The sequence below is a fragment of the Tamandua tetradactyla genome, chromosome 7 (genome assembly GCF_023851605.1).
Source record: "Tamandua tetradactyla isolate mTamTet1 chromosome 7, mTamTet1.pri, whole genome shotgun sequence".
Taxonomy (NCBI): Eukaryota; Metazoa; Chordata; class Mammalia; order Pilosa; family Myrmecophagidae; genus Tamandua; species Tamandua tetradactyla.
In genome coordinates, this window is record NC_135333.1 from 32,260,936 (window position 1) to 32,282,828 (window position 21,893).

Below are 21,893 nucleotides of genomic sequence, written 5' to 3' on the forward strand. Positions count from 1 at the left end.
CTAATTCTATCCCACCCCCAAGACTTCAAAATTCTCTAAAATTTGTCATTTTAATTAATCAGTTGCTTATTAATCATCATACTTCTCTATTTCTTTTTCCATGTGGCAATGGTCATGTGCTAAGAAACTGGCAAGTACCACTCACATCCCATTGTTAAACAGTGGGGTAGCATTGCTGCAAACCTCAGCAAATGAGTCACTGAAATTCACCCTCTTAGTAAGCGACTGGCATTTAGATGTCTAGACAAAATCAAAGCGATCCCCTCCCCACTTTAGCTCATCTGAAGATTGCGAGGTATTCTGGTCTTTGTATAATTTTTTTTCCAGTAACTTTGGCCTTCTAGGTGAAAAAGCAGAGAGCAGAGATTAATGAGCTGCATGAAAACACTAATTTCCATACATCAGAGACGATGAGATATGTTAATGGCTTAGCAAAGTTAATCTACAAGGTTAAGATTATAAAAGATGACTTTAAGGACAGAGACTTCATATCGAGTTTTTGGCAGCTGATTAGAGTCCCAACACTTCCCTGCACTTTAGGAGTGGGGCTAGAGGTGCTATCGCTGAAGGAGAGTTTGCCTCCAGCATCAGAAACCTTGGAGGGAGGCATCTGGCCCTGCCCTGCTGCTCAGAGTTGTGTGACCTTGAGTTAGTGCCTCAGCCTCTCTGAATTCCCAATTCCTCATCTGCCTATTTCTTCAAAGAGCTATGAGACTCAAATGAGATGCATCCCTTCAAGTGCTTTGCAATGGTAAAGTGCTTCACCAACGTTGGATAGCACAAGGCCAAGGGCACTTGAACAGAGCGAGCACTGGAAACCTGAAATAAATAAGTAGCTACCATGGCTAAGTCGCATGTTGAGTTTTCCTCCTAGAGCTACCCATAGTACTTTAAAAGAGGAAACCGATAAACCTCAGGAGGAGGCTTGTCAGCCAACTCCTGCATGGCAGGTGAGAGGGCCTTCAGCCCCTCTGTTCCTAAACTGCAGGCCATCACCATCCTTCAGAGGAAGCACATCTTGCTAAAGCTTTAACGTTAAGGCAGCCCTCCCCACTCAAGAGAGTAGTGACCGGTTAGAGGCCACAGAGACCCCAGACCTCTCTCCTCGGCAGCTTTGTGGAAGGAAGGCTGGGAGCCTGTCATCCCTGCAGGGCCCCAAGGCCTCTCGAGGTTACTGTTTACTTTGAGTGGAAGGCACAGCTCATGAATCATTTGCAAGGTTCCATTCCCTTGGGAAAGTAGGAAAGTCTTAGCTTAACGCTTTCTGACGCCCCGTGAGGGCTGCGCCCGCTTTCAGCAGCCCCTCACCCTGTGAATGGGGCAAGTGCACCTGGTTGGCAACTGCAGGTGTCTGCCAAGCTGCGTTTTGTGTTGGTCTCCACTGAGGTGTATCGACACTGCCTCCCCATACTCCACCCTAGACCGATCCCTTCGCCCTCCTCACCACAGCCTCTTCCAAGCTCAAATCGGCTTCTCGCCATCCGGCCGTGTCTCTGAAGGCTTTCAAACTGTCAGCAGAAGCTGTCCACAGCGGGCTGATTATTGACTTGTCACTCTGACCTCCTGAAAGGGATAGCTTGCTCTGCTTTTTCCTTGGCCAGCTCAGGCAGCCATCCTGGTCACCGAGAGCTAGATTTGTCATCTCATGAGAACGGCCAAATTTTGCCTTCTTGGCATGCAGCATTGCGTTTGGGTTCCTCCCTTTGGCTAAGCTCTGTTTTATCCTTGGAGTTCGTGTTTTGCAAGCTTTGTGTTCATTCTCACATTTCAGCTTAATCTAGTGTGTTCTGTTTCAAGTTCAGTCCTCTGTTTTTTGGCTACTAGGGGTGGGGTAGGAGAGGAGAACATAGGCAGAGCAGGACAGGTTTATGATTAATGAAAACTGCTTCCCCCGGGGCTGGTGGATGTTTCCTGAGATGTTCAAACACAAAGCTGTGCAAAGAAAGCAAGTGTTCGGCCCTGGGCCCCAGGGACCATGAAACCATCAGCTCACAGCACTGGTAAGTACCTCTACCACTTTCATTTTATAAAGAAGTATAACACATTACTGCTTTCTATAACTGAATTCAGAACTGAATTTTCCCTTTAGTTTCTGTCGGCTATTTCTGGGTTGCTCTGTGTAGTTTTCAAGTCTTTATTATATATACTCTAGAGGCAGTGGCCCCTCATAGTAACTGAAATCTTCGACCACTGGGGTGACTCACTCAGACCAGTCCCCAGCTCAAATCAAATTGTGTGTGGCTACACGTCACTTCCCAGGTTTAACTAGGTGGCAAGATATGAGAATTTGAGACAGTCACTTCGTCTCCGAAGCAACTCTTAAAATGTTCTGCATCTTTCCCAGCCTCTGCTAACTTGAGCCTTGACATGAAAAGGGACAAGTAAGGGCTGTGGGAGGGGCATGGAGGTAAAGAAGCATAGAACCCAACAAGAAAAAAAGCCCAAGCGGTTGGGACGGCAGCTCGGCTAAGCTAGTTCTGGAAGCCAGGAGCAGCGTGGAGTGGGATGTGAGTGGGGAGGGGGTAAGCGTGGAATGCAGCAGCTCCGGCCCCACCCCAAGCAAGGGAGAGACAGACCCAACTCCCCATCCCCCATCCTTCTTCTTTCTGACTTTCCAAGGCCAGCCAATGACCTACCCAATTCCCCACGCCCCAAATTGAGAAGCAGCATAGCCTGGTGGTTACAAGTACAAGCCCTCCAACAAGACAGAGCAAGGTTCAAGGTCTGAATTTGACCCTCGCTGCTACCTGAATGACCCTGGACAAGTTCTTTGGCTTTTCTTAACCTCTGTTTTCTCATATGCTACGTGGTGGCGATGGAGCCCTCCTCATAGGGCTGTTGAGAGGATTAAGCGGTGCTTGGAACATTGTTAGCCTCCGATAAATGTCAGCTATGTTATGATTACTAATAAAAATGAACCAGAAAATTATGGACCTCATCCTTGACACATTCCTATCTCTCATGCCCCATCTTTAATGAGTCGCTGAGTCCTAGAACTCCAATCTTTTCAGTTGCTCTCAACTCTCTGAACTTCTTACCACTTCTTTCCTCTCTCTCCATCCTTATGTCTCCACCTTACTTCAGGCCACATTTGGCTGATTTGGATTCTTTTTTTTTTTAAAATTTTTTATTGAGAAATATCCACACACATACCGTCCAACCATATTATACAATCAATGGCTCACAATATCATCACACAGTTGTGTATTCTTCACCATGATTATTTTTAGAATATTTGCATGACTCCAGAAAAAGAAATAAAAAGAAAAAGAAAGAACTCAAACATCCCATACCACTTACCTCTCCTTCTCATTGACCCACAGTATTTCAATTTACCCATTTTTTTACCCTTTGTCTCCCCCTATTATTTATTATTTATCCTTTTTTTTTTTTTTTAACTCATCTGTCCATACCCCAGATAGAAAGAGTATCAGAGGTGGGCCATGGTGGCTCAGCAGGCAGAGTTCTTGCCAGATGTGCTGGAGACCTAGGTTCGATTCCCCGTGCCTACCCATGCCAAAAAAAAAATAAGGAGTATCAGACACGAGGTTTTCACAATCACACAGCTGTATTATAAAAACTATATAGTTATACAGTCTTCTTCAAGAATCAAGGCTACTGGAACACAGTTCAACAGTTTCAGGTACTTCCTTTTAGCCACTCCAACACATCTAAAAAGGGATATTCATACAATGTGTAAGAGTATCTTCAGGATAAACTCCCAAATCTGAAATCTCTCAGCCACTTAGACCTTATTTTGTCTCATTTCTCTCTTCCCTCTATTGGCCAAGAAGGCTTTCTCAATCTCATGATGCCAGGTTCCATCTCCTCTCAGGAGTCCTGTCCCATGTCAGCAGGGAGATTTACACCCCTGGGATTCAGGTCCCACCTAGGGAGGAGGGCAGTGAGTTCACCTGCCAAATTGGTTTAGAGAGAGAGGTGACATCTGAGCAACAAAAGAAGCTCTCCAGGGGTGACTCTTAGGCATAATTACCAGTAGACTTAGCCTCTCCTTTGCAGGACTAAGCTTGATAGAGGTGATCCCCAAGATGGAGGGCTCAGCCTACCGAATTGGTTGTCCCCACTGCTTGCGAGAATATCAGGAATTCCCCAGATGGGGAAGTTGAATATTTCCTCCTTTCTCCCCAGTCCCCCAAGAGGACCTTGTAAATACTTTTTTATTCTCTGTCCAAATTACTCTGGGATATATTGGGGTATCACACTAACCTGTATGAACCAACAAGATCTCATGCCCTATTCAAGATTCCATGTACTTATGGTGTTCGAATAAACTGACCATACAAATTAAATTTGATAAAGCACTACCCAAAATATAAATTTTGCACCAAATAAACATCTCTTTCTTTGGTCTCCCACAGAAGTTGAAGTTTAAAATATGGACCATATCATCCTTTCCCCTGTATTCTGATTTACCTTAGTCCTATCCAGATCAGCTTCATTCATATCTCTAGACAGTTGCTGAATGAGGTAATGCTGACTTTCACAGCTTCAGTGTTCTAACTTTGAGTCTCAAGTGTCACATACATACCTGAAACTTCAGGGAAGAACCAGGTTATATACAAATAGCTCAGCATCTCAGAATTCAGAAATATCAGTTATAACTCCTACATATATGTGACTGCTGTAAGAGCTTACAGTCTAGAAACCTTTACAACAGGCCTCAACCTGATAACCCATGCTCTTGACTTCAATTCTCTGAGTTTGTATATTATAGTTAGTCCATATGAGTGAGGCATGATAATATTTGTCCTTTTGTTTTTGTCATTTTATTCAACATACTGTTCTTAAGTTTCATTCACTTAGTAGCATGCCTCACAACTTCATTACTTCTTGCGGCCACTCAGTAATCTGTTGTATGTAAATGCCACAGTTTCTCCTTCCATTTCTCACTAACTTGGATTGTGGGTCTGTCCCAGTGGGTCATAGTGTCCTGGCTCCTGTCATAGGCCCCCCACTATTTTCTACAACAGAACCAGAATGGCTTCCTCAAGTGCTTGTTGCACCAGGTACGTCTCTGCTTCCCGACCTAAAGTGTAAGGTTCCTAGCCTGCCTTCAAGGCTCTGCTCTTCTCCCAACATACATCCCTTCCTCCCCCGGCCCCTCACCCAGCCATGCTCCTGAGTGCAGTTCCCTGGAGGCACCTTCTCTTCTTTAGCCTGGGTCTTGGTGCCTGCTGATCTGATCGCCCCATCCCCCTGAACTGGCCAACTCCCGTCGTTTTCAGATGTCAGCAGAGATGCCACCTCCTCTAGGAAGCCCCTCCTAGCTTCCTGGAAGGCAGGGACTGTCTCTCCTCAGGATACCCCAGTGCCTGCCCAGTGTCTGGACGTAACAGACGCTACACAAAGACTTGCAAAGTAAATACCCAAGGCTCCTGTTGACAGGAGGACCGTTGATGCCAGGCAGGGAGGAGGAACAGAGGCCCTGGGGATGTCTGGGTAGTGAGGCTGAGACCTTGTGACCAGCCAACAAATGCCATCTCACGCCTGAGTACTGGCAGGACAGTCCCAGGAAAGAGGGCAGGCACAGAGAAGACCTGGAAGAGGAGGGTGGGCTGGACTTCCTAAGGGAACCAGGATCTGGGGAGAAATGCTTGTCCTAAGTAGGAGCATTCAGTCCAATGGGGGAAACAGGGGCTCCTGCATGCCCAGTCACCTGGAGTTCCAGGACTGACACCACTTCAGGGTGACATAGCACTGCACTCTGTGGAGCCAACTGCCTGGCCTCAGCTCTGGGCTTGACCACTGCTGGGTGAGCTGGGTGACCTCAAGCACATCTTGCTGGCTTTTGCCAAAGTTTCTTCATCTGCAAAGTGGAATAATAAGAAGAACACTGCATAGAGAGTGTGAGGACTAAATTAGTTAAAAATACGTAAGTGCTTGCATTAGGTTTCAATCAGAGAAATAGGATTACCAGGAAGCTACTGCAATGATCCAGGTGAGGGAGGATAAGAGCATTATAAATATTTGTCACGATAAGGGATTGTTCCGGGGATTTGACCTTAGGAAACGGTGTGCGCTGGCTAAGCATCTGCCTTCTTAGCATCTGAAGCTGGAGCTTAAAGCCTGCAGGACAAGCAGTCAGGAAGGGAAGGCAGGTGAAAAGTAGGGCAGGCTGGAAGCCATGTGCACCAGCTGGAGCCTACAAGGGTGAAACTTGAGTTAGTGCTTGGCACTTTCACCTCGATGGCCTCTCTTGCAGCGCTCAACCCACACCTGGGCCAGGAGTTAGGGAAGCTGTGGCAGTTGGGGGCCCAGCTGCCGCCCCACACAAGCGAGGGGAGCCGGTAGATGAGTCACAGCAGCATAAGTGGCAGGCACAAGGGCTGCTGCTTCACTTGCACTCTCCAAATCTCCCACAAGGATGTCTCTTGGGAAACATACAGGAAAGGCTTCTGGGAAATGTGGTTCAGGAAAGGACTTCTGGGAAGAGCAGTTCAGCCCATTGCAAGGCTGTGCAAGTGTTACTGGGGCTTTAGTAACTGGGTGGAATGAAGTGAGGAGCCTTTTCAAACCTCTCTGTAGTGGGGCCAGAGCTCTCGATGTTTTTGGAATCAGGCAGGGAAGCCAGGAGAAGGCTGCAACAGGTACTTGTGATGTCCAGGCCCCTCCAGCCTTTTTTTTTTTTACTGGAAACTGGAGGAAGTACATACCCTATGAGGCTGCTTCAGGTTACCCAGGGCCTCTGCCTTGGGAAATTTTTCCAGACTCTTTTTTGTCCCTCTTTCCAGCCCTTTGTCTCATGCCACACATCTGTAAGAGGTCTGAAACCAGGCACTCAAGCTCCACAAGCTACTATATTATGTTGCAATAACAATGCAGTGTGAAGTGCCACCAGGGGGTAAGTAAAGGGAGTGGTGGGAGCTCAGTGGGGGTGGGGGTGCAAACCCATCTAAGGATTCTGGGATGACTGCCTGGAGGCATTGACACCGAAGCCAAAATGCGCAGGATGAGTAGTAGGTCAGAGAGAGTTGGGCAGCTCATTAAAGAGGCCCCTGCAACGAGGCAGGTGAGGGACAGCAAGTTAAGAAGAGTGAGGACGGAGAGGAGAGAACTGACTGAGGAGAGTTAAGCATGTAAAACTGGTCACACTTGGTAGCTGATGGTCTGTGGCAGGAAGAGGGAGCTGTCAAAGATGACGCTCAGACTTGGGGCCGAGGAAGGAGCCTGCTGGTGCCTGCTGGAGGAAGAGCAGGATGGGGGCGGGCTGTAGCCTAGATCCCAGGTCCCGCTTATCTGGGAGGGACACATGGGATATCCATATAAAGAACTGAGTTTCTATTTTTTAAGACTGTTTTACATCCATAGATTAGGGAAGTATGTCAAAAATAAGATTGCTAGATGGTCAGATTTGCATTTTTAAAAATGATCCTTTGCCTTCCAGTCCCGATGGTGCAGTGAATTCACACTTGGATGCACCTCCTCTGCTCTGAACACATGGCCTTGGTAGAAATGTAAAGAGAGGGAGAAAAAGAAAAGAAGCCAAGCTCAAGAAATCATTAAGCATTTCTCTGAAATTAAGAAATGGATGGAAAAGCAAAGTGGTGGGCAAGGAAGCAGCCCAGGGCTCACTGGGCTCCAGGCCTGGAAGTGGCAGAGGCAGCCGGAGCTTGGCTTCCAGGGTAAAGGGGGCTCCGAGTGTGCTATGAGCCAAAAGCTGGGGTGGGGACTCGCTTTTCAGAAAGGTAGGTGATAAGGGGAAAAAAAAGCCATCTACACCAGTGCTCACAGTACCACTGGTCACCAGAGTCAAAAGGTGCAAGCACCCGAGTGTCCGTCAACACCTGGTGAATGGATAAACTAAATGTGGTCTCTCCATACGACGGAATATTATTCAGTATAAAAAGGAATGAAGTTCTGATACAGGCTATAAAGTGGATGAACCCTGAAATCATTAAGCTAGGTGAAATAAACCAGGCACAAAAGGAGAGTATTATATGATTCCATTTATGTGAAATATCTAGAATAAGCAAACTCAGAGAGAGAAAGTAGGTTATAGTTTTCCATGGGCCTGGGGTGGGGCGGAGGGGTAGTTACTGCTTACTTGGTATAGAGGATCTATTTGGGGTGATGAAAAATCTTGGCAGTGGGTGGTGGTGATGACAGCACAGCATTGTAAACGTAATTAATGCCGCTGAATTGTACACTGAAAAAATGGTTAAAGCAGAAAATTTTATGGTATGTATATTTTGCCAGAATAAAAAAATACTTGCCACCTTAAAGCTCCTTTCAGAAAGAATGTGGAATAAATTTATTACAATTATTCTATTCTTGGCTGACAAACCAATGAGTAAATAGATGTTCAAATGGTATTAACAGTATCTAACATAGAATGTTAAGAATTTCTAAGAGAATATTTTTTTAAAGACGCCATTTAATTAGTATTACACCACATAAATATTTTGCCAGGACAGCAGAATTTTTTATTTTATTCTAATTGGTATGTGTGATCAAATCTCACAAGGTTCCAATTTTTTTTTTTTTTTTTGCATGGGCAGGCACCAGAAATCAAACCCGGGTCTCCGGCATGGCAGGTAAGAACTGTGCCTGCTGAATCAACGTGGCCTGCCCTCAATTTTATTTTGTATGCTTATCTTTAATTATAGTTAGTCTTTGCAGTATATAAGCAGAACATTTTCAGTACATAGGCTAACCTTGAGTTTTTTTAAGAAGTACAATAGAAAATTTGGGATTTTCCCTTATATAAATAAAAACTCAATAGAAAATTTAACATTTTTCCTTATATAAATAAAAACTATCATGGAAATTTTTTAAAAATGCAACTAACCAACTGCTTCTTTGGGAAACTGGGCCATGGAAGGCAGGCAGACAAAAACATCTCAAGATTAAAAACTAAACCAAGTCACCACCAGCTCAGTGACTAAATCTGCATTTATTCATTCTGCAAATATTTAGTGACTACCTACTATGGGCTGAGGTTACAACAATGAAAAAAACAAAAATCCCTGCTCCCATGGACCCAGTGGGGAGAAACAACAAATAAATGAGCAAACTACTATGTTAGAAGTGATAAGCGCTACGAAGTGGAATAAGGGAGAATGGGGATTAAGGGAATAGACTGAATAACACCAGAGTCTCCAAAAAACATTTTAAGACCTGGTCCTGGACTGGGGCCCATGGCTGGGTAGGAAGGTGTTTTAGTTTGTTAAAGTTGCCAGAATGCCCCAGAAACAGAACGGCTTTGAAAAAGGGAATTTATTAAGTTGCAAGTTTATAGTTTTAAGTCCATAAAAATGTCCAAATTAAGCACCACCAAGAGGTTACCTTCACTCAGGAAAGTGAAGATACTATCTAGAATACTTCTGTCAGTTGGGAAGGCATTTGGTTGGCATCTGCTGGGGTCTCTGGCTTCTGGACACTTCTTTCAGCTGGGAAGGCACATGGTGATGTCTGCTAGTTTTCTCTCCACATTTTATAAGGCTTCCCCAGGGGCGTTTTCCTTCTGCATCTCCAAAGATCCCTGACTGTGTGTGCGCTGTCATCCCTAAAGCTTTTCCCAAAATGGTTCCCCCTTAAAAGGTTCCAGTAAGCAACCCCACCTTGAATGGGTGGAGACACACCTCCACGGAACTATCTAGTCAAAAGGTACCACCCACAATTGGGTGGGTTACATCTCCATGGAAGCAATAAAAAGATTACACCCAGCAATACTGAATGAGGATTAAAGAACATGGTTTTTCTGGGGTACACAACAGTTTCAAACTGGCACAGAAGGTAATACCCAGCCCATACCAGGCTCAAAACTGCTAGAGAGGGAGCTGTGAGCGTGAAGGGAGAGAAATAATAATAATAATGTTTAGAAATTTAAGACTTCCCACTCAAAATAGACCTCAAACCAAAATTCTAAAACACATGAAGAACTTTAAAGATAAGAAAGATTGTCAATATTATTAGATTAGAATTCATCTCTGATTAAATTAATTTGTGGAACCTCACAAAATGGAGATGAAACCACCTGGAACCAGTCAGTAGCATCTCCACTTGGCTGCAACCTTTGTACCTATTCCTATCTGCAACTTACCTTTTTTTTTTTTTCAGGTGGCCAAAGGAAAGTTATTTAACCTGAGCATGTGCAGAAATACAGACTGGAGTCCACAGATGACCTCCAAGACACTAGGAATGAAAAATCATCCCCTTGAAACACAAGTTCTGTGACTCAAGAGGGGTCAGAAGTAAATCCGCCATGAGGACTCTTTCCACAAGGGAAATTGGGCCTGGAGCCTGCCTTACCATATCTGGACAAATCTGTGCCGAACCAATCAAACCACACCGAGCTGATCTTCCTGTAGCAGCACCCACCTCCTTCCCAATAAAATCTCCCTTAGTCCTCAAACTGGGGAGATGGAATTGAGCCTTGTCTCCTACTTCCTTACTGGCTGACCTTGCAATAGAGCTCTTTCTGTTCTCAAAATCCTGCCGCAGAAATGACTCCTGTGCCTGACCAACAACAAGCCAACACCAGAGAGAATATGGGACAAGGAATATCAGAACACCTAAGTTTGGGGCCCCAGAATCTGCTATCCAAGCAACTTAGGCAAACAACTTAACCAATCTGAGTTTTAAATTCCTTATTTAAAAAATGGATGCTTTAACAAAATTGACTTTAGTTATTATTAGGCTCAAAGGGCTAATGCGTGAAAACGTTTGTAAATGGTAAAATTGTCTATAAACAAAACATTTTATTAAAAACAAATAAGCTTCAGTTATTTTGCTGAAAAAGTTTGAATTCTGATGAAGAATTTAAAAGTGTACAAAAATAACTGTCATGTTTAAGCCATATAAATGATGCCCTGTTCTGAAAGGGGGGTTATAAACAAGCTTTTGAGGAGTGCTTGTTAGATGGTAAGGTCACTTGCACGCACAAGGATGGGAAGGAGGTGGCACAGGCGCGGCTGCAGTAAACCACGGGTAGGAGGAAGCAGGGGCGGGAGCTAAGGCAGGGGCACCAAAGGGTGATGCACCTACAGCAGCAGCAGGAAGCCAGGAAATAGGGACCTGTTGGCCGAGGGCCTTGCACACCAGGCCCGACAGCTGTGACCTTGGGAAAGGTAGGTCTCTGCTGGCAAGAGAACGAGAGCAAGTTTGCTGTAAAAAGACTGCTCTGGCAGAAGTGTGCAGCACAAACTGGGATTGCTGAGAGGTGGGGAAGCAGTTAGAAATCGATTTGCCTAAGCTAGGTAATAGCCGGGCAAAAGACACGAGCCGCTGAGGGGCCAGAACACACCACCAGAGCCCAGAAGGTGACTGGATGTGGGGGAGAGAGGAAGAGAAAGGCTCTAAAGCTGATTCTGGATCTAATGGTGCCATTAGCAGAAAGGAAAGCCAAGTGCAGGAGCAGGCAGGGGAAAGATAATGACATCATGATTTGCTGTGGGGTTCAAAAGAGGAAATCGGTGCAAAAGTGCTCTGACATTGATAAATTGCCATACATATATGAGTTACTATATTCTGAGATTTGGATAATAGTATGATAACATTGTTAATGACAATCTAAGCAACAATATATGCTTTAGTGATTGATAGCTAGTAGGCAAATTCTGTTAGGAAGTGAACAGAATAATTAACCTGTCCAGAGTAGCAAATGCATAATCCAGAAATAGAATGCAGGTTCCTCACCTAATCTACTGTACATTTGTTCAATCCCTTTTAAGCAATATATGAGTACTGTTACTGGGCACGCTCTGTCTCTTTCCTTCTCTGTCTGTTAAGAGGGTGGGCTCTGAATTTGAATCCTGGCTTTGCTATTTACTATCTGGGTGAACCCAGGCAAGTTGCTTAGACTCACTCTACCTCAATTTGTTCAATGACAAAATAAGTATAGTAACAGTGTCTACCTCAAAGGATTGTGGTGAGGACTAAGCGGTGAGGACGAAACTCAATCACAACTTTCCTGTTTTCTCTACTTCCGCCTTTGCCTGCCGACAGTCTCAACTCATTACAACAGCTACTATGATCCTTTTAAACCCTAAGATTGATCATGTCGTTCCTCTGCTCAATACTGCAATGTTCCCCTTTCCACTTAGTGACAGCGTTAGGCCTTAGTCTATGAGCCCCTATAAGATCTAGACCCCATCGCATGACCCTTGTCATCACCTCCTCCTATATGCCCCCCTGCTCCTCCCACTGGCTTCTTCACCTTGTATGAACATGTCAGGCATAATCCTGCCACAGGACCTTTGTGCTGGCTGTTACCCCCACATGGAAGGCACATCACCTAGTGTGTTAGTTAGATTCAGTCGTCAACTTGGCCAGGTGAGCATACCTAGTCTTGTTGCTGCGGACATAAGCCAACGATACATGAACCTCATCTGTTGCCAATTACATCTGCAGTCAGCTAGGAGGCGTGTCTGCTGCAATGAGTGATGTTTGACTTAATTGGCTGGTGCTTAAATGAGAGATTGCATCGTAGCACTGCTAAGCAGCTCGGCATTCCTCATCTCAGCACTAGCAGCTCAGCCCAGGCCTTTGGAGATACAGAAAGAAGTCACCCCGGGGAAAGTTGTTGGAACCCAGGGGCCTGGAGAGAAGACCAGCAGAGACCATCTTGTGCCTTCCACGTAAGAGACAACCTCAGTGGAAAGTTAGCTGCCTTTCCTCTGAAGAACCAACTAAATAAATCCCCTTTTATTAAAAGCCAATCCGTCTCTGGTGTGTTGCATTCCGGCAGCTGGCAAACAAGAACACCTAGAGATTCTGAAAGTTAACTCCTTTACCTCCAAGTTTTCAATCAAATGTTACCAAATCTTAGCACCCCTCCAGGCCCCTAGCCCTCTCCATCCCTTATCAGCTCTAATTTTTTCATAGCACGGATCACTTTCTAATGTATTATATAATCCACGTATTTACTATGCTTGCAGTGTATTGACTATCTCCTTCCCTCTGGAATATAAGCTCCACAAGGTCAGGGCTTTTTTTTTTTTTGCATGGGCAGGCACTGGGAATTGAACCTGGGTCTCCGGGACAGCAGGTGAGAACTCTGCCTGCTGAGCCACTGTGGCCCACCCAAGGGAAGGGCTGTTATTATTATTTTTAAATGTTTTCTTCACTGGCATGTCTCAGACATGTAGAACAGAAGCTATACATAGTAAGTACAAAATAAATATCAGTGGAATTGGATATACATTAGCTATTAATCTTCAAGGTAGTTTCTGAGGTTGTTAATCCAGGAAACATTTCCCCACAGGCATCTTCTTGCCAAGAGCAGTGGGGTTGGCTTCATGCCACATGGGCCCTGGATGGAGGCGCCCACAGTGCACACAGTCCTGCCATCCCTGCCGCTCGAGTGCTCTTTCCATCCCTCTTTGTCAATCTATGCCTTTTTGAAGGTTAGATTTTTCTCAGATACCAATAGCTTAGCTTTCTAGTTCAACTAAAATGCTTTCTAGGTTCCAGTGAAGGCCGTCTTGGGGGGACACAAGCTCCCCTCACTAGATTCTGATTCAGAACTGCCCAGCAAGAAATCCAGGAGCAATATGAACAGTAAGCTGTGAAATGACCCCAAACTTAAAAACTTAGCAGAATTTACATATGTTGTTACCTCTACCTCAGTACTGACTAAAGAGGGTTGACAACCAGTGGTTGTGAATAATAAAAATGCTTACTTTACCAAATGGATAAAGTGATCTTCCTATTTTGCTAATCAGTGCTTTGAGCACTTTTGTAATATGCTAAGAGATTTTCAGTTAAATAAATGAACCCTTAGATAAGAACAAAAATGTTAAGAAAGTATAATTGATTAAACTCCTGATTGTGTAACCGGTTCAGGAAAACTACACAGACCCACTACGGCAAGTAGCATTTGCGCATTAATTTAATGATTTAGCCTTACTATGTGCATCTTCAAATATGATACTATGGCACTCCGTTTTCTTTGCCTCCTGTGATCAGGGTTCCGGGATGTCTCCTCCATGCAATAGATGTACTGTGTTTCTAAGAAAGGCACAATACACGCCATAGGAGACAAGTTTTCAATTGCAGCATAATTGAATGCATAGCTTGTGATATTTTATAATGGAATTTTACTGTCTGAATAGCTACAAATGCCTGAAGCCATAATTCTGCAATAATTATCACGTCTTTGAGAACTTTCTGCACCATCAGTGAGAAAACAGAACTCAAAATAATCTTGAAAACCTGGTTTCTTCTGAGCCAATTTACTCTTTTCTAAACCTGCCTGCTGATAAAAGGTGACACAGATATTCTGGCATAACAATAATATGCTTAGCCTTCTCGACTTACCTGGTTTCCTGCCAGAAATAAAAACTCTCAATTTCACATATCTAAACCTTTTTATCACATCTCAGAATACACTTCTTTGAAAACAAAGCATAACCTAGAAAAACAGTCCTCAATATACTGAATATGTTACTGATTTACCAAGTTGTTCTCAGCATTCTTTTCCTCTTTAAAATGAAGACACAGGAAAGAAGAAACTCATTTCACACCCAGGGGCAAACCACTGTCACGATGAACTCATCTGGTGGGAAGATAAGTTACTATGGTCTCCAGAAAACCCATTTAAAGTCCATTTTTATCAATTTTTGTATGGGTTTTGGAAACCCTTTAACCCCCAAGTTTCTATGACATGCTATTTTCAATACAATCCATTTATCTATCATCGGTCTTCTTTCATTCAGTCTCTGCTGTCTACGGTGCTATTGCAAGATGTCTGAAACTAAAGTGCTCAAATTTCTGACCACCATTTTATACAGTCTATCCTCAAACTCTCCAAGTTTCCTCTTGCTCCCAGCTTTTGCACATCATTTCGCCTAGAACAGTCCTTCCTCCCCCACCTTACCCCCCCACTGCCCCTTCTCTTGAAAAACTCCTGTGAAAGCTTTAGGATTCAGTTTAGACACCATTTCTTCCAAGAAGCCTTCCTTGGTTCTCAAATCAGAGTTGGTTGTCCCTTTTTATCAGCACTCCCCCCCACCACATTGTACCGTGCCTACCAAACCCATAGCACTTACATGTTATGCTATAATTACCCACTTATTTGTCTGTATCCCCACTAAAGTCTAATTCTGAAGACAGGGACCACCTCCATCTTGCTTACCACTGGATCCCCAGTAGCTAACAAATTGCCTACTAATGATAGATGCTTAAATATTTAATGAGGAACACATGATTAATTTGACAGTAAGTAAACTGTAAACCATTTTTATAACTGCCTTATAATAGGATCCTCAAGTTCCAAGTAAATTACTTAAGAGAATAACATCTAATGAAGTATTTTTAATCTGAGATAATTACAGAGTCAATCAATATATACCCACTCTTAATTTAAGCCACTTTTGTTCTATTAATTTAATGGAGTTGGCTAAATAGAAACTCCAATAAGTGCTTGTTAATTATACTAATTAACAAATGACTAAATTAAAACATATGAGCTATATAAAACCTAGTTAAAATCTGAAGTTACTATTTGCATGCAGTAAGCAGGTAGTTTCTCTGAGGGATAGTCTTAGCTATCTCAGTTATTCACGGGGTTTCTCTGAAGAAATTTCAAGATACCTGATGCAGAGAGGGGAGTGCTGTATTTCTGGCTGGAAAATTTTTAAATTCCCCCCCCCTCCACTTCTAGCAATGTATAACTAAGAAATACCACAGCCAGTGCAAAAGGGGATATTGTGTCCTACTACCCCAAAAAAACAATCCACTGGTGGAACTCTCAGATGTATGAAGAAAGCCAACCAAGATGCCATCCTTGAGAGTTCATCCTTATTATGCTCTATTTTATTTCATAAAGATGTTTATTTTCCTAACATGTCAACATTGACCTTTATTTCAATGATACTGTCACACATATTTCAGTTCCAAAGTTACCTCCTTAGATATACCTTCCCTGAACTACTTGACAAGGTCAAATCCTAAATATCTTTTCCCAGACCACTTTACATAAAAAAAAAATCAATTCATTAATCTATTGAATTCCTCTAGAGCTCGAGAACTCAAGTGCTATGAAGACTGTGGTTGTGTTCACTGCAAATCCCCTGGGCCTGGTACAGAGCCTCACGAAGAGTAGGTACTAACCAAGACAGAGACCTGGAAGGCTAAATGATCACGAAGACACTTTTCCCTAAAGTTATTTACTGAGTCCAGTAAATTATAGCTTTCATTTTGATGGCTTTGTAAAGTGAGAGGAACAGAAATCGGCTCACACAAGGTGGGAAGTCTAACAAGACAGCCAGCCTCCTTATAATAAACTGGAACTCAAAAGTTATCAGCAAAAAAAAAAGTTATGCAGCAAAAATGAACTGGAAGTGACCCAGTCATTAGGAGGAATTTATGTCTGAGATTAACCTGGATATTCTAGAGCACGTCGAGCCATGACTTTGATTTACTTAACCATTTTGCAGGTGCATCAGCACCTGACAGAAGCAAAAAACAAAAGCAAAAACAAAAACTTCTCCTATTATTTATACAAAACCTTTTTCAATTACCATAATCAGTACATAGTTAAAGAAAATCAGGTACAGAAGAAAACATGACACAATTACTATGAACTAGCAGAAGCAAGAGACAAAATAAACCTGCAAAAACTACAGATTTAGGAGTATCAGACAGAGTACAGTATGCTTAGAAATTTAAGAAATGCACTTCTACACTTCTTCATGATAGAAATTAGATTATATTTTTAACAAAAGGACAATGAAAGTTTTTACGTTTCAAAACTCGTGATAAAATGGTACAGCTGCCTTGGAAACTAGTTTGGCAGTTCTTCAAAAAAGTTAAATATAAGGGTTACCGTAAGACCCAATATTTCCCCTCCTAGGTATGTATGCCCAAGAGAATTGAAAACGTGTTCACACAAATATTCATAGCAGCATTATTCATAATGACCAATATGTGGAAACAACCCAAATGGCCATCAACTCATAAAAGGATAAATAAAATGTGGCATATACATACCATGAAATATTATTCAGCTATAAAAAAAGAATAAAGTCCTGATGTATGCTATATTATGGATGAAACTCGAGAACATTATGCTAAGTAAAAGAAGTAGGACACAAAAACCCACATATTATATGATTCTATTCATAGTAAATGTCCAGAATAGACAAATCTATGGAGACATAAAGTAGCTAAGTGTTTGTCAGGGACTTTGGGGGTGAGGGGAAAATGGGAAGTGACTGCTACACAATATGGGATTTCTTTTTGGGGTGATGAAGATGTTCTGGAATTAGTGATTGCAATAATCTTCTAATTGGCTTATCTGCCTCATCTCATGTCTCTGCCCTTCCTCCCCCTCCCAGCAGCCAGAGTGATCATTTAGAACACATTTGTATTATGTCATTTTTATTCCAAATCTTTGTCCTAACTTTTATTTCATAGAAGAAAAGCCAAACTTCCTAACAGTGCTCTTCAAAAATCTATTTCGTCTGGTACCACTCCCTACTCTTCTTTCTCTGGCATCAAATGTCTTACTACTTTCTCCTTTGTTCACCTCACCCCAGCCTCACCAGCCTTTTGCCATCCCTCAAGGAGGGCTGCCAGCCCCCTTTTTAGGACCTTTGTACTGACAGTTCACTCAATTTCTTAACCAGTTTGCACGATGAAAATCAATTGGTTTGTCTGGGGACAGGATGTAGGCATTAGTATATTTTAAACGTTTCTCAAATTTCTTCAAAATAATCAGTGAAGAAGGATGTAGATGAAACGAGATTAGCCAAGAATTGGTAATTGTTGAAGCTGAGTGATGGGAACATGGAACCTATTACCCTATTCTCTCAAATGAAACAAAACAAAATAAGCTTCCCTAGTCATTCTAATGTGTGGCAGGGTTGAGAATCACTGGTCTATATAATCTCCAAACTAGAGCTTTTGCCACTAAATAATAGAGATTTCTATTTGAAAGGCAGCCTTAATGAATTAAAAAGACATATAAGATGAAAAGTATCAAATTTATTTTCCAAAACAGCAGAAGAAAAACTTTGCACTTGAATTCACTTTGCAATATACCTAACAATAAAAACACCAGTTCCATGTTCATCTTGTCTCAATTTAACTCCCAACCAAATGTACTATCTATAAGAAGGGAAAGAAAATCTCTAGCCCTCAGCTTGTAGAACTTGAAACTTGACAAGAGAACATGTGACACATTTACCCCAAATCCAATCCTCGTATGTTAAGGCAAAGGCTTGTTACTGCATGAATGACGCTTCATGCAGTTGAAAAATAAAGGGCTTCTTAACCACCTACTGATTCAAAAGCTCTGGAATAGTTGTTTGCAGTTTGAGGTCTTACCACAATTTTCACTAGTACTTAACCTATTTCAGGTAAAGCACAGAACATGGAAGAGTTAAATTCTCTTCAGTTTCAAGTGAACTATTATTTAATTCTTTAAATATTATCCAAGGTGACATGTTTCCTATTTTAAAAAATAAACTACCCAAGTGAGTCTATTGGCTTGAAAACTTGACAAGGAAGAACTGAACCATCATCCATTTTTGCCATAGTAATGAGAACCTATAAAGGGTTAATGTAAGTCTGCGTTCTATCAAAAATGGCTATTGGGATGATTAGATTTGCTTGGAGTTACCTTCAGAAGACTGGGAAGCCTGCAAAGATTTGCTCATGTGCTGAATAGTCCCACTCATGCTCACCAGTATGGCTACTGATCGCGTGGAGGTCTTAGATCGCCAGCCTCAGATCTTCACGCAGTCTAATGATGGTACTTTTCACTTCCCCTGAAAGAACTTTACTGGAACTGTTGAATTCAGGCTCCCCAGGCAGGCCTCTGGTTGTTTGAAAAGTAAAACAAGACATACATGTGAAGTGGCTTACACTTTGGGTGGAAAATTCTGCCCTATTATTGCTAGAAATATGATTTGTCTTATTTTTATCAGAATCTGAGCTATCTGGAAGAATTTCCAGTAGGTTGAGGTTGTCATTTTCCTCTTCATCAGAAGACACTGGACCCCTAGGAGCAAAGGGGCGATGAACCTTGGCTGGCTTGTCTCTATCTGTAAAGGAGGCAGAAGACTGGTGATGGGATAAAGTGCAGCAGGAAGGTCCAGCCAAACCTGGGGGTAAGAGATGAGCTGATTTCTCTGGAGAGGCTGAATCAGGAGACCACACAGATAAGGTAGAAAAAGAGGATGTTCTCTCAGAGACAGTTGAAACTAAAATATATAGATGACAGAGAAAGTTATGCAACCTACAAAAATGAGTAATAGCTAAAATAATTTCACACTGTAAAAAGCCTATATGGAAAGTCTCAACATAAATTAACTACTTAGAGTTTTAAATGTTAAATGTTCACAAGAAGCCTATATAAACTCAAAAAAGGAAATTGAATAAAGCTGTAGGCGTAGCATTAACAATACCGTGGAAATAAAACTAAAAGAGTTATCAATACTCATCTTGACTCCCAAACCCTGCCCAACGTATTTTTATACTAAACTTAAGAGAAAGTGCAGAAAAGAATAAAACTCTATTCTGCCAGCATTTTTTCTATAATTAACATTCTATTATACCTCATTTACCATATATCTATTAATCTATCCTACCATTAATACATTTCAAAGTAAGTCGCAGGCATTAGTATACTTTATACTTTCAGCATGCGTATCATTAATCAGAGTTCAGTATTTGCTTTCCGTCTCTTTGGCCATAAAATTTATATACAATGAAAGGCACTAATCTCAAGTATACCATTAATCATTTTTGACAAATATATGCCCCTGTGTAATTTAGACCTACCATCATGCCAGAAAGCATTCTAATTACTTTCCCAGACAATCTTTGCATCCAGTCCTCCAAAGACAATCACTTTTTTTTAATACTTTTCAACCAAAGATTAGTTTTACCTGACCGTGAACTTCATGTAAAGGGAATTATATAGCTTTTATTCTTTTGTGTAAGGTTGCTTTCACCTGAGCATGTTTTTGAGGTTCATCCATGCTGTGGAGTATATTAATAGTCCCTTTTTATTGATAAGTCATATTCCATTGTATGCATATACCACGGTTTATTCTCCTGCTTATGGACCAAGCTTTTCCTTTTTTTTTGGCTATTATGAATAAATCTATGAATGTTCTTTTATAGATTGTTTTTTGAGCCACATTTCAATTGGTTTTGGATAAATATCTATGAATATCATAGGAAAGTATATGTCTAGTTTTTTAGAAACTGGATCATAAGGAGGCACGTTTTCATAAGAAACTCTTTTCATTCATTTAATTACAAATTGTTTATTTAAAGTGCTTCTTGTATAGATAGCATATAGTTTTGTTTTGCTTTGGTATCCATTCAATCTCTGCTTTTCATATATTGTTCATTAATAAGTAATGTAATTATCAATATGGTTGTGTATAGTCTCATCATAAAACTATTTGCTTTCTTTTCTGTTTGCCCCCTCAGGCTTTTGATCCGCTGCTCCTCCTTTTTTTGACTTATTTGGGATTTCTTTGAATTCTATTTTAACTGATCTAATGGTCTTTTAGCTATATCTCTTTGAATTATTTTTTGTGTGTATTTGCATTGGGGATTATAACAAATACATCCTTACCCTTTCACAGACTAATTAGGATAGATAGTTATTTATTATGTTAACAAATAAAATTTAATATTGCACCTCCTCAGATACCATTTGCTTCTTTTCCCTGTCCTGTATGTTTAAAATTTCATGCTGTAAACACCACAATGCTGTATTACAATTTTGTTTTAGTTATATGGATTTTAAAGAAATTTAGATGAAATTATAATGTTTTATACCCACCCGCACAATTACCATTGCAAATTCTCTTCATTTCTGTCCTGCAGATCTGTTTACAACTGATTCTCTGTTCCTTCAATCTGTATAACTTTCTTTAGTGTTTATTGTTCTGCAGTCCTCTAATAATAGATTCTCTTAGTTTTCTTTTATCTGAAATTGTTTTAAGTTCTTTTTCACTCTTGAAAGATATTTTTGCAGGATCTAGAATTCTGAGTTGACAGATGTTTTTGCTTTCATTTTTGTTTCTGTTTTGAACTTTAAAGCTGTTTTTGTTGTCATATAGCCTCCACTGTTTCTGATGGGTAATCTTTAGAAATTTGAACTGTTATTCTTTTGTATTAATGTGTTTTTCTCTGTTTCCTTTCAAGATATTTTTCTTTACTTGTTTATGTAACAGTTTGACTATGCTATGTCTAGGTGTAGTTCCCTTGGAGTTCAGTGAGCTTCTTGAATCTGAAATTTGTTTTTTTTTTTTTTTTTAATCTTTCTGGATATATTTCACCACTGAAGAAATCTTCAATTTTTTTTTTTCTGCCCAAATTCTCTTTCTTGGATTTGTGATAGAACTCTTGATATTTTGCTAAAGGCCCCTTAGAGTCTGGCTCCCCCTGCCCCCATACTTATCTTTGTCTCTCTGTTCTTCAGGTTGGATGATTTCATTGGTCTGTCTTCGAGTTCACTGACTTCTTTCATCTCTGATCTTCTATTCTGTCTTTCCAGTGACTTTTTTATTTCACATATTACCTTTTATAGTTTATAATATCCACTTACTTTTTATAGTTTCTGTAAGAATTTGAGAATTTTGCCACGCAAAGGAGGACTCCAAGAGACGTTCTCTCATGCAACACGCAAGGGGTTTATTTTCCACACATGTGTGGGGCTCGCTGAACACGCAGGAACAGAGAGCCCCGAACCTAAGTTTGCAAAAGCTTTTTAAAGGGTAAGATGAGGGGGGTGGGGGTTGAGCATGGGTCACAGGTGCTGTTTTGCAAAAAAGCAGATAAGAACAGTTTTACAATAAGCATTTCTTAACAGTTTTACAACAAGTAACCTTGGTGCCAGGATTGTTTATCTTCAGCCTGATGGGGCCCATAATTCTTTTCTTTATAATTCTTAACTCACACCAAAT

At 41.5% G+C, this 21,893-nt stretch overlaps 1 protein-coding gene and 1 long non-coding RNA gene across 2 annotated transcripts in view; both read right to left on the minus strand.

Annotated features, from left to right (window-relative positions):
* Positions 1-3,565: 3,565 nt before the first annotated feature.
* On the minus strand, positions 3,566-5,847 carry LOC143689569 (uncharacterized). Its single transcript, XR_013178837.1, has 3 exons — positions 5,678-5,847; positions 4,435-4,555; positions 3,566-3,671 (listed from the first exon to the last, which is right to left on the minus strand). It is a non-coding gene; the product is annotated as an uncharacterized LOC143689569 (long non-coding RNA).
* An 11,871-nt stretch (positions 5,848-17,718) lies between these two features.
* The window catches only part of ENTHD1 (ENTH domain containing 1), a 321,748-nt gene continuing 317,573 nt past the window's right edge, over positions 17,719-21,893 (minus strand). The window contains 2 exon segments of the mRNA XM_077168183.1: positions 17,719-18,656; positions 18,658-19,169. Of these exon segments, the coding sequence (XP_077024298.1) occupies positions 18,567-18,656; positions 18,658-19,169 (602 nt within the window). The 3' untranslated portion in view covers positions 17,719-18,566.